Source organism: Narcine bancroftii, chromosome 11 (assembly GCF_036971445.1).
Source record: "Narcine bancroftii isolate sNarBan1 chromosome 11, sNarBan1.hap1, whole genome shotgun sequence".
NCBI lineage: Eukaryota > Metazoa > Chordata > Chondrichthyes > Torpediniformes > Narcinidae > Narcine > Narcine bancroftii.
In genome coordinates this window covers 48,665,336-48,677,786 of record NC_091479.1, presented here as the reverse complement: position 1 = coordinate 48,677,786, position 12,451 = coordinate 48,665,336, and the positions used below count along the sequence as shown (strand labels likewise).

Here is a 12,451-nt window from a genome sequence, read left to right as displayed (position 1 = left end):
TGAACATGTACCTCCTGCCAGACTGCCAAAATTCAGTGCCACATTAAGGCACCTCTTCAACCTTTCCCATCGGTACGCAGGCAGTTGGAACACATGCATGTGGACCTGCTTGGACCATTGCCAGTATCTCAAAACATGAGATACATTCTAACAGACGTAGAATGTTTCACACGCTGGCCAGTGGCCGTCCCTTTGCCATCCAGTGACACTGAGACAAACGCCAGAGCATTCATCTTCAATTGGATGGCTAGATTTGGTTTCCCGACCCACATTTCTTCAGACCGCGGAACAGAATTCACCCACGGTCCAACGGCTTTGTGGATGTTTCCACCGGCAACTGAAGTCCGCACTTAAGGCCCAACTCACCGGTCTCAATTAGGTTGATGAGTTGCCCTGGGTTCTATTGGGAGTGTGCACGGCTCCAAAGGAAGATAGGTCTGCATTGTCCGAAGAGATGGTTTATGGTACGGTCCTTACAGTTTCATGGGACTTTCATTTCACAACCAACTCTGATCTGAACATCCTTCAGCAGCTTCGACATGGTGTCGCGATCAGCAAACCTTTTCCTAACCACTGGCTTGGATCCTCTAAGCAAAATGTTCCCCCACCACTCCTGGATATTGATTTTGTTTTTATCCCAGGAGTTCCGTTACAATGACTGTATGAGGGTCCTTTCCACGTGGTGAAGATAGATGGGGTTCTTTATACTTTGGACATTGGTGGGCATTCACAGCTGTTTAATGTGGACAGACTCAAGCCTGCCCATGTGGATCCCGCTTCACCTCTTCAGTGCCCCAAGCCCAGACGGCGAGGGGGTCCACCTCAGGTGCATGCAGCTGGTGTTTCAGTTTCTGGCGACGGGTTCTGGGTGGGGGTGGGGGGGGTTGGTGTAGCAGCTGTCTAGTGGGCTGAGTGGGCAAGGTTCTTTGGCGGGTGCGTGAAATCATAAGGCAAAGAGCTGGGTACTCATCCATTTAATTGACAACCCTCGCGTGGTGCTGCGTGCCAAAGAATGGAACGCTGATCTGTGGATTCTCTTGCCGGAAGGTGCGGAACATTCACAGGGCTTAATTTAAACCTGTGGTCCCGTGGATCGGCAGCAAACTCATAATAATGTTCCACCTTGACCCATGGAGCCCGGGACAAGCTGTAAATAAAATAAGCCTGTATAGTTTGTATAAAGCAGTCTTTTGTTGACTAACCTGGTGTATGTGTGTTCCTTTAGTAGCTCTATCAAAGTAGCCGCTACATATATAAATATTTTGGATGATTATCCCACTTACAAGATACTTTTCATCCATCTCACACCCTGTGGGAAGAAACTATTCCCCAGCCTGGCAGTCCTGATTTTGATGATGGACGTGGTTAAAGATGCTGAGCACTGCATGGAAATGGTCTTTGTACAATTCCTTGAGCCCTATTTGAACAACACTCCCAGTAATGTCATCGTCAGAAGAAAAGGAGACCCCAGTGATCCTCACAACTCTTTGCATCATTCCTGTCTGATGTTTTACAGCTACTAGACCATCCAATGATGCAGCCAGACAGGAGAATCAACTGCGCTCCTGTGAAATTTCAGGATGAGAGCCGTTGGCCTTGACCTCCTCAGTCTCCTTTGGAAGTGTAGGCACTTCCTGACCAATAAGGAAGTGTGATTGTTTTGTGTATTAATACGTGTGCTGTATGGATGGGAATTTTACGTGATTGTATTGTCTATTCTTGCTCTTTAACAATCTTTAGTGGATAGAAGTAGTCATTGTACTTTAGGATGTACAATCATGTACAGATTATCATTAAATAGCCATTTGGCCCAGATGTCTATTCAGTCCAAGAATACTTTCGATCACAGGCAGATTTTGAACAATAACACCATTCATTCTGCAACAACTGCCGCTTAATTTTGCCAGTTGTTCAATGGCAAGCTATATAGGAAAAACACCATGTCGACTCTTCTACCTTAAAGGAGTAATTATATTCAAATGGACAGTAGATCAAGAGATGGAGACAGTGAAATCAGACAGAGGTGAGTGGCTGCTTAAATTAGAAACATTCGTGTTCATGCTATAGAGTTTAAGGCTGCCCAGGAGGAATATAATGTGTTTTCTTTAAGATTGTTTACCCTCACCTTGGTGAAGGATGGGGCCAACAGAAATGTTGTTGGAAGGGTTCGAGAATTGATATGGTAGGCCACAGGAGGCTCAAGTTTAGATCCACAGAGCGCATGTGTTCAGCAAAATGGCCACCCAGTCTCTATTTGGACTTGCTGATATCGAGGTCAACTGAGTCAACCATATGTAGGAGATTAAGTTGGATGGGGTGCATGTGAAACACTGCCTCAACTGGAAGGTCTGATTGTGGCCTTGGATGGAGGTGAGAGGATAGGAAGGGACAAGTTTGGCAATTTCTGCGGTTTCAATGGGAAGTGCATCAGGTGGTGGTGGGTGGAGAGGAAAGTGCCGTCGAGGGAGTCACAGAAAGATGTGCCCCTGTGAAAAGAGGATCTGAGTGGAGCAGGTTAGAGGATGGTGCTGAAGTTGGAAGTGTTCAAGGTTAACGAGTCAGATGTGGCAGCTGATGGGTGGTAAGTGAGAAACCTGAGGGATTCTGTCCTTGTTCGGCTGGAGAGGAGGTGGGGTAAGGGCAGAAAGAGAATTGGAGATACGGGTGCAGACTTTATCAAAGACAGTATGGAGAAAACTGCATTTATTGAAGAAATAAGACATTTTGGGTGTCCTGGAGTAGAAGACCTCATCTTGGGACTGTTACAGGCCCAGAGGACCCCAAATCCTAGCAGCAATAGGAAATCACCAAGACAAAGGGATACTTTAACAAATGTTGTTTTTAATTGTCCAGGCCTTCCAGCATTTGAAATGCCTCTGAGGTCCCCCTTATCCTTCTGTACTCCAACTAGTACAGTCGAAGAGTCGACAATTGTTCCTCATACACTAACCCTTTCATTCCTGATATCATTCCAGTAAATCATCTCTGGCCTTCTCCAACACCAGCACATCTTTTCTCAAATGCGGCACCCAAAACTCTAATTCTGATTGAATGGAAAGGCACTTCTCCAACGACACAAACACAACAGTTAAATTATATTATGTTTTGTTGATATTTACAAAAAATTATTGAAGAGTCAATTAATAATTTTCAAAAGATGCCGGGTCCCTTTTTTGGACTATTATCATAACCTGAAGTTGCTGTGTTACGAGACCAGAGGATCCCAAAACACAGCAGCAATAGATATTCACCAAGACAAATGGTGACTAAAACAAAAGCTGATATTAATTATCTTTAAACATGAACACGATTTACACTTTAACTTATCACTATTTTAATACTTTAACTTAATTTACTTAACTTACCCCCCTTCTAATTCTAAGTGCACATGTGTGTAATGTGTGTGTAAGTTCAGAAAAGTTCTTTGGTTCACAGTCCAATCTCACTTCTCATTCCTCCAAGTCCACTTGTTGCAGTCCATTCATATACTGTGCACATAATTGAACATATATAAAGTTCACCAGGCTTTGGTGCTCGAAAGGTAAATGATTACCACTCAGGAAGGTTCTTGTTGGTTTTCGGAGAGAGGTGTGTTGTTCAGGGAAGTATTACGGTGTTTTTAACTCAACGTACTGTCAGAAATAAAACTTCTCACACATGAGTCTCTTTAAAACTGATGACACGACAAGCTTTATTTACAAGTCTGCAGAGTTGGACTCAACTGGCTTCTCACCAGTTAAGCCCCGATACATACAGTGCATTGATTTTTATACCCTTATTGTTTGCCCTTCCCCTTCTTATTAATACTGTTTTAATTGGTTAGTATTGCAAAAGCATTCTAAGTATAACTGCATTTTTAATTATCACGTTCGTTACGTACGCTGCGAACTCTACATACACTAAATTCTGTTTCTCACCCTTCTTATCAATCTTTTGTCTCCTGCATGTCTCTCACTATGACCATGAAAAGATATGTGTAAAAAAAACATATCCAGCTGAACCTTTTGTCCTTGGCCGCTAGTAAGCTCCCTGTCCGTTCTGGCTTCCCTTTTTATGATTAATCATCACATTTTAACTTAAGCCATTTTAACCTAAATTCTCTATATATAACAATCCACCCCTTTCTCTCTTTAAAATGTGTGTATTATATATATATGAATGGGGATTTTAACTCGGGGAAGAGAAACGTTTCATGATAAATTAATCTCGTGTTGAAGTAAAATTCTAACGGGGTCTCCCAGTCCCCCTGGTTGCATAGCCTGTTGGACCATGGAAATCACCAGGCTGCGTAGACAGGGAATAATACAGGGCAAAACAAGTAGGAGGAATAAAATACCTCCGATGACCCACAATAAGGTACGCCACCAGGTTCCTCCAAACCATTTGTCTATCTAATTTAATTTTGCAAAAGGATGTGAGGTTTGAACCGGTACATGGGACAAAGTACGAATATTATCAGCGATTTTTCGAATGGCTTGGCCATTATCATCAATCTGTAAGCAGCAGTTAGTCAAATTAAGCTTTCCACATACACCTCCTTCTGTGGCTAGGAGATAGTCTAGGGCCAGACGGTTCTGATACATAGCAGAGCGCATTTGACCTTGCTGGGATGCAAGTAATTGCAGGGCTAGAGCTGTTTGATTTGTAACAATTTCAAGGACTGCTTGCAAGCGAATAATGCGATTTAACATATAAATAGGAGTACGATAACCCCAGGATCCATCTTGAGCCCATGTAGCGGGACCATAATATTGAATTATGCGTTCTGGAGGCCAATCATCTCCCCATTGTCCCAAATGTACCGTGCTAGAGCGGGGCTGACGGTGTAATGTATCAAAAACCTTCACTCCTAATTTATGACCGTGATCGTGGGGTAGGAGGAAAAATTCTGGGAGGATTATTCCTAGGAAACAAGTTCCACTCCACTGTGAGGGAAGACGAGTATAAGCTTTATTACCACATACCCAGAATAATCCATTTGGGGATACTCCATACCCCCTTTCCCAAACTCTTTTAAGAACAGGGTTTGACTGGTATGGTCCTGTGATGGTGGAACTGGTACAATTCCAAAACTGAATACTGCTATTAGACAGGGGTAGGCAATTAGTTTTAAAAACAGTGGATAAGAACCAAGTCAGGGGTTTAGGAAACCAAGTGAAAATACCAGGCGAAATGCGAATCCATACAGCCTTGCAGGGACTTTTTCCTACTGGGTATTTGCCGGTTCGTGAGAGACAATAAAAACCAGAGGGGACGTTAGAGAGAGACCAAGTTTCTCTTGATCTCGTTCGGTTAGTTGTCCATATTCGGGAAATCATGGTCAATGAATTGAGGGACTCCACCCACCAAGGCCATTGCTCTGACATCCGTGGACCCCCGCAGACCCAACAATTGGTTACATTAAAAGTTCCTGCAATTTTAGTTGCAAGATCTACAAAAAGGTTATCTCCCCCAACTGCATGACCGAAACTTTCATGGTTATTTGGATGGACTCGAACTAAGTCCGGCTGTCTTAAAGGGGCAGGCACTTTCGAGTGTGGAGTGGAACTTTTCATTGGAATAGTACGCTGGTGTATGCAAAACCAGAGTCCATCAGGGCATGGTGGGCCTGAGTCACCCTTCCAACTGTTAAGAGGGAAAGGAGTGGTATTAGGAATCTGTATATAATGACCCATATTATTTCCTTCTTTTTCCACACAAGGGGTATATGGATGTTGGGTGGTATATTCTGCCCAGCATTTCTCAGGAACTGAGGTATGGGAAATAAAATTACCCTCCTTTCTTCCCCAAATGTGGTCCTGAAACAGGACCACTGTGTCTCTGCATTTCTTACATTTCACACCTGATAAAGACATAGGCAAACTAAGAAAAATCAAAGAACATAACAATAACATTGTGAATCAAGTCTTTCTGCGAAATCGCAAGGTAAGAGGTTTTTCTCCAGGAACACAAGTCCAATCTGAGTTCGTATCAGGGTCCTGAGGCGCCTCTACAGGTCCCTTAAATCTGGATGCGTGCGTCCACCCCTTCTCTCTTGTTCGTGCTGCAGCCTCTGTAGTTAAGAGAACTTGGTATGGACCTTCCCACTGGGGCTGGAATTTTTCAGTTTTCCAGGTCTTGATGAGGATCCAATCTCCTGGTTCCACTTTGTGTAAAGAAAAGTCTAGAGGCGGTGTTTGTGCCAATAGTCCTCTCTTTCGTAAATCTGTAAGAGAGCGTGACAGTGCCTGTAAATAGTTCCTAACAAATATATCCCCTTCCCCCAAGGTGGGACACCCCTCAACTGTACTCCAGAAGGGAAGCCCAAACATCATTTCATAAGGGGACAATCCTACATCTTTTCGTGGGGCAGTACGAATTCTCAATAAAGCCAGGGGCAGACACTTTATCCAAGGCATTTTAGTTTCCACCATTAATTTTGTCAATTGCATTTTTAGGGTTCCATTCATACGTTCAACCCTCCCTGAGCTTTGTGGATGCCAAGGGGTATGCAATTTCCAAGAGACCTGTAATGCATTACAAATCAATTGCTGGATTTTTGAAGAAAAATGTGGACCCCTGTCTGAGTCTATAGAATCCATTATACCATATCTGGGGATTATCTGTTCTAGGAGGAGGCGAGCTATTGTAGAGGCTGTAGCATTTATTGTTGGGAAGGCTTCCACCCATCGGGTAAAGTGATCTATTATCACCAACAGATACTTCCATCTTTGGACTTGAGGTAACTCTGTGAAGTCGATCTGGATACGTTGAAAAGGGCGTATGGCTAATGGTTGACCTCCCATGGTCCCTGTCCTCATTACCTTCTTATTAATTTTTGTGCATAGGTGACAATTCTGCACCTCCTGTTGGGCCAAGGTGTAGATTCCCTTACACACATATTCTCGAAGCACTGTGTCACATAAGGCTTGGGTGCCCCAGTGGCTCTGATGATGCAGGTGTTTTAAAATATTGCGAGTTATTTCTTTATTTAGAACCATTCTTCCATCTGGTGTCTTCCATGTTCCATCAGGCAGCTGGCTTGCGCCCAGCTGAGCCATGTCCTTTTCTTCCTTAGCAGTGAAAATGGGAGCCTTCTTTATGCCTTGTCTTATTGGGATTAAGGTCAGCAAACGGACTTCTTGTTGCATGGCTGCCCTTTTGGCTTCTTCATTAGCCAGTCTGTTTCCAATTGCTGTCGGGGTATCTCCCCTTTGATGGCTTGGTATGTAGACCACTGCTATTTCCTGGGGTAATGTCAAGGCTTCTAAAGTCAGAGTAATCATCTGTTCGTGTGCCAATTCCTTTCCTCTTGATGTAATTAGACCACGCTCCTTCCAGATCTTACCAAAGGTATGCACTACCCCGTATGCGTATTTGGAATCAGTGTAAATCGTTCCAATTTTCTTTTCCAGTATTCTGAGGGCTCTCTGCAAGGCATATAGTTCACAGGATTGTGCTGACCAGCTTCCAGGTAGTCTCGTGGATCCTACTACTTTCCAAGTATTTCCTTCTATTATAGCATACCCACTTCTTCTCATTCCGTCAACACATCTAGCGGAGCCGTCAATGTAGAATTCATATCCTTCTCCCAGCGGAGTATCGCAAAGGTCTTCTCGGGTCTTGGTCTGAAGATCTGTCAACTCGACACAGTCGTGCTCCACCTCTCTCTCTGTTTCACTGCCGTATAAAAACTGAGCTGGGTTGCAGCTATTAATCTTTGCAAACTGTAGATCTTCTCCGACCATTAAAATGGTTTCATACTTTAATATGCGAGAATCAGTCAGCCATCGATGGGCAGTTTGTGTTAATAAAACACTCACAGAATGGGAGGTGTACACAGTCATCTTTCCTCCAAAAGTATGTTTACGTACTTCCTCTACCAACAGAGCAGCAGCCGCTACTCCCTGGATACACGTCGGCCATCCGCGAGACACTGGGTCCATCATTTTGGAAAGGAAAGCCACTGGGTGTCGCTGACCGCCTTTTTCCTGTGTTAAAACTCCCACAGCTGTTCCTTGGTTATGAGTGACAAATAGCTGGAAGGGCTGTTTTAAAGAGGGCAGAGTGAGTACTGGGGCTCATGTCAGGCGATGCTTCAAGTCCTCGAACCATCCCTCCTCCTCCTGGGTCCATTTCAATGGATATTCATTTTCATTTGTCAATTTTTCATACATAAACTTCACCAAAGCTGAGTAGTCCTCTATCCATAACCTACAGTAACCTAAGAGTCCCAGGAATTGTCTTATTTCCTTCTTATTACGGGGTAACGGCATTCTAGTGATTCCCGCAATCTGTTCAGGGGTAATCCGTTTCTGTCCTTTACTTATCTGGTGTCCCAGATATACCACAGTTCTCTCAACGAACTGTAACTTGTTCCTGGACACCCGTAGACCCTTTTTCCCCAGATAATTCAAGAGTCTAATTGTATCTCCCCTCATTTCTTGTTCCTTGGGTCCTGATAATAGTAAATCGTCCACATACTGCATTAGTTGGGAATCATCAGATTGTGGATAGTCCACCAGGATTTGTTCTAGCATTTGTCCAAACAGGTTTGGAGATTCAGTGAACCCTTGGGGCAATACAGTCCACCGAAGCTGTCTCCGTCTGCCTGTCCATGGATTTTCCCATTCAAACGCAAACATATCTCTACTTTCCTCTTCTAATGGACACGTCCAGAAGGCATCCTTCAAGTCGATAACACTAAACCACTCATGGTCTGGGGGAATCCGACTCATAATAGTATAGGGATTAGGCACCACTGGGTGGCGGGTCTGAACAATAGCATTCAAACTTCTTAGATCCTGAACTAGGCGATAGGATCCATCTGACTTTTCACTGGGAGTATAGGGGTGTTATAAGGTGACATGCATTCTTCTAATAGTCCGTCTCGTATTAGAGTCTCAATTACCGGCTGTAGCCCTTTTCTCCCTTCCAAAGAAATAGGATACTGACGTTTCCTTACCAGCTGATGACCTGGTATTAATGTGACATGTAAAGGTGGGATGTCCAGACCTCCTCGATTTCCCTCCTTATACCAGACTCTCTCGTCAATCTGCCGTTCATCCTCTTCCTTTAGAGCACAGAGGTGGACTCGCACTTCTCCATCCACAGGGAGAGCACCCAAACCTAGGAGAGCCTGTAAGTCCCTTCCTAGGAGGTTAAATCCAGCCGACGGTAACAACAAGAGGTCTTGTACCCCTTCTCTTTCTTCCAGTTTCACTGTTACTTGGGGAATTATTGATACCATTCTGGGAGCCCCTTCTATCCCAGAAATTGTCAAATTACTTTTTACAGGCTCAGTTCCGATTGGCACAGTTATTACACTACTTCGTTCCGCTCCTGTGTCCACCATAAAGACCACCTCTTCTCCCTTGGGACCAATTTTTAGTTTTACCAGGGGTTCCCTCTTATACTTGGTCCCTAACATTTGGAACCCCTGACCCCCCCTAATCTTCTTCCATAAGTTCGAGGGCACGCAATTCCCTCTTGTATCGGGGGCATTCCCTCTTAAAGTGTCCTTCCTCATTGCAGTAATAGCACTTAACGAACCTCCGGGGTCTTCCCTCTCTTGGATATCTTGGATTGTTTAGAGGAAGGTTTTGTTTTCTTTCCCCTCTGGATTCGGCATTCATCTGTCGGATAGTCTGTACCATAACCTTTGTCGCCCTCTTTTGATCTTCTTCTCTCTGCACATATACTTTTTGCGCCTTTTTTAACAGGTCACTTAGGGGTTTTTCGCTCCAGTCCTCCTCCTTTTCTAGTTTCTTTCTAATGTCCTGCCATGATTTGGAAACAAATTCAATTCGAATAAGCTGTTCACCCATTGGTGTACTAGGGTCCAAGCCCGCATACTGTTGGACATTCTTTCTCACCCTCTCCAAAAAATCAGTAGGGGACTCATCTTTCCCCTGGTGGTTCCCAAATGCCTTGGTGAAATTGTGACCCTTTGGCACAGCCTCCCGTATCCCTTTAATTGTCCACTCTCTATATTGTCTCATACTTGCCAATCACTCGGGTGTTCGTTTGTCCCACCTGGGTTCATTTAAGGGATATTTTTGTTCATGGGGTCTGGGGTCCCCAGGTTGTTCATATTCCCACATGAGGAGGGCAGCCCGTCGAATCATCTGCCTCTCCTGGGGTGAGAATAATGTTCCCATTATTGCCTGCATCTCTTCCCACGTGTATGTGTTTGGTCCCAGGAATTGGTCGAGCTGTTCAGCCAGTCCTATAGGATCTTCCAATAACTTTTTCATTTCTTTCTTAAATCCCCGCACCTCTGTACTAGTTAGGGGAACATTCACATATCCCGTTCCCCCTCCCGGTCCTCCCATAGGAACTTCCCTCAGGGGATTTAGGCTTATTGAAAACTTTGATGGTCCTGGACCAGTCTGGGATCTTGTCCAGGGTCGGTTTACCAGTGGAAGTTTAGGGTCCGACTCCCTTAATTCATCCTTTTTTTCCCGGCCCCTTTCTGGGCAATCAGATTCATCACCTTTCCCCTCCGGTAATGAGCTTTCCTCGGGCGCAGTAGGCACCGGGGGAATGTAAGGAGGGGGAAGGTTGTCCAGAGGTTCCCACTTTTTTTCTCCCGCTACCCTCAATTTAAAACATTTTGTTAAGGATCCTGGCCAGGGAACCCAACAAAATGCATACGCTGACTCTTCTTGATTCACCTTTGGTCTCGAATTTACATATATGTTTAATGCTCGTCTAACCCAATCCTCATCAGATCCAAATTTCGGCCACCAGATCGAGGAACCTTTAATAGGTTGTTTCGACCAAAGGAGACAATATTGGACCATCTTTTTCTTGTTTTTGTCTCGATATCTTTTACTATCCCAATTTTCAAACATTCTCCCCAAAGGGCTGTCAAGGGGAACTCCCAGGAATTGTCCTGAATTTTCAGACGAGCCCTTAGATTTTGATCCTCCCATTTTCCCACCTAGATCTGTTTATCGTTGCTGAGGACCCTCTCGTTCTGGACCCTACTCCCTTCTTCTCAGACGCCTCGTCGGAGGTACTGTCCCTCCTTCGGTTACCGCTGAGGTTTCCCTGGGGTTGACCCCTCTCTTCTCGGCACTTCGTCGGAGGTGCTGACCCTCCTTCGGTTACCGCCGAGGTTTCCCTGGGGTCTATCCTAGAGTCCCACAACAGGGTCCTCACGCCACGACAAAAGCTCTATACCTGATCTATTACGTTAGGTTTTTTTTCCAAACAGGTGTATCCCGTTACACCTGTTACCCAATCCCCACACCACAATCGTAAGTCGTCACTTACCGGTGTCTTCCCGGGGATTGAACCGTCACCCTTCTCCTCTCCATCTTGTCGTGTCACCTTGTCCGGATACCACTCGCTCAAGCCGCCCGAAGCGACGAGCAAGGGACTAGGAGCCGCTGAACTCAGCGGGGTGCACCGCCTCCGATGTCCCTCTTCTCGCCTCCCCTCACGGCCGGAGTGTAGATCCCGGACGAAGCCCATTTGTCAGAAATAAAACTTCTCACACATGAGTCTCTTTAAAACTGATGACACGACAAGCATTATTTACAAGTCTGCAGAGTTGGACTCAACTGGCTTCTCACCAGTTAAGCCCCGATACATACAGTGCATTGATTTTTATGCCCTTATTGTTTGCCCTTCCCCTTCTTATTAATACTGTTTTAATTGGTTAGTATTGCAAAAGCATTCTAAGTATAACTGCATTTTTAATTATCACGTTCGTTACGTACGCTGCGAACTCTACATACACTAAATTCTGTTTCTCACCCTTCTTATCAATCTTTTGTCTCCAGCATGTCTCTCACTATGACCATGAAAAGATATGTTTAAAAAAACATATCCAGCTGAACCTTGTGTCCTTGGCTGCTAGTAAGCTCCCTGTCCGTTCTGGCTTCCCTTTTTATGATTAATCATCACATTTTAACTTAAGTCATTTTAACCTAAATTCTCTATATAACAATCCTCTCTCGATCCGTGCTGCTGTGTCCTCTCATAATGTTGTAAGGTCATTTTCCTTTTTTCCAACGACCAAGAGATCCATATTCAAACTTTCCTCCTATCACCTGCTTAAAACACCCCAGAAACAAGTCTGACGATCTTTGTGCACTTCTCACGCTTCAGATAAGGAAACTGTACACATGACTCCTGATGTAAGATGAACAAGACCATTCGATGTGAAATTGGAGCTTGCGCGCTACTGTGAAGGGTGGAAAGAAGGACACAAACTCAAGAAATCAAAGTTAAAGATTGCTTTATTACACTGGCAGCTCTACTTCAATTCTCTCCCCACTGCTGTTGCTGGAGTGATGTCACAGTCGTGCCGGCCTCCAATTGGTCAGTGCTCCCACCTTTGTTGATTCCTGCAGTGCGGTTTTTCCTCTGCGACAAAAGTTGTTGGTCCCCGTGGACTCTGTGCGGTCACCAAGTTCGTCAACCATCTTGTGTACAGGGTGGCATCCCAGTTAGCATGAAC

The 12,451-nt window shown here is 44.7% G+C and overlaps 1 protein-coding gene across 1 annotated transcript; it reads right to left on the bottom strand.

The window, feature by feature from the left end:
* Positions 1-3,662: 3,662 nt before the first annotated feature.
* On the bottom strand, positions 3,663-12,179 carry LOC138745760 (protein NYNRIN-like). Its single transcript, XM_069903053.1, has 2 exons — positions 11,260-12,179; positions 3,663-9,118 (listed from the first exon to the last, which is right to left on the bottom strand). Exon 2 carries the CDS (start codon positions 7,926-7,928, stop codon positions 5,901-5,903), a length of 2,028 nt encoding a protein of 675 aa, XP_069759154.1. The 5' UTR covers positions 7,929-9,118; positions 11,260-12,179; the 3' UTR covers positions 3,663-5,900.
* Between the last annotated feature and the right edge of the window lie 272 nt (positions 12,180-12,451).

What these genes read in the sequence shown, in the direction of transcription:
- LOC138745760 (XM_069903053.1), bottom strand. Translation starts at nt 7,928, where the DNA reads ATGATGGACCCAGTGTCTCGCGGATGGCCGACGTGTATCCAGGGAGTA.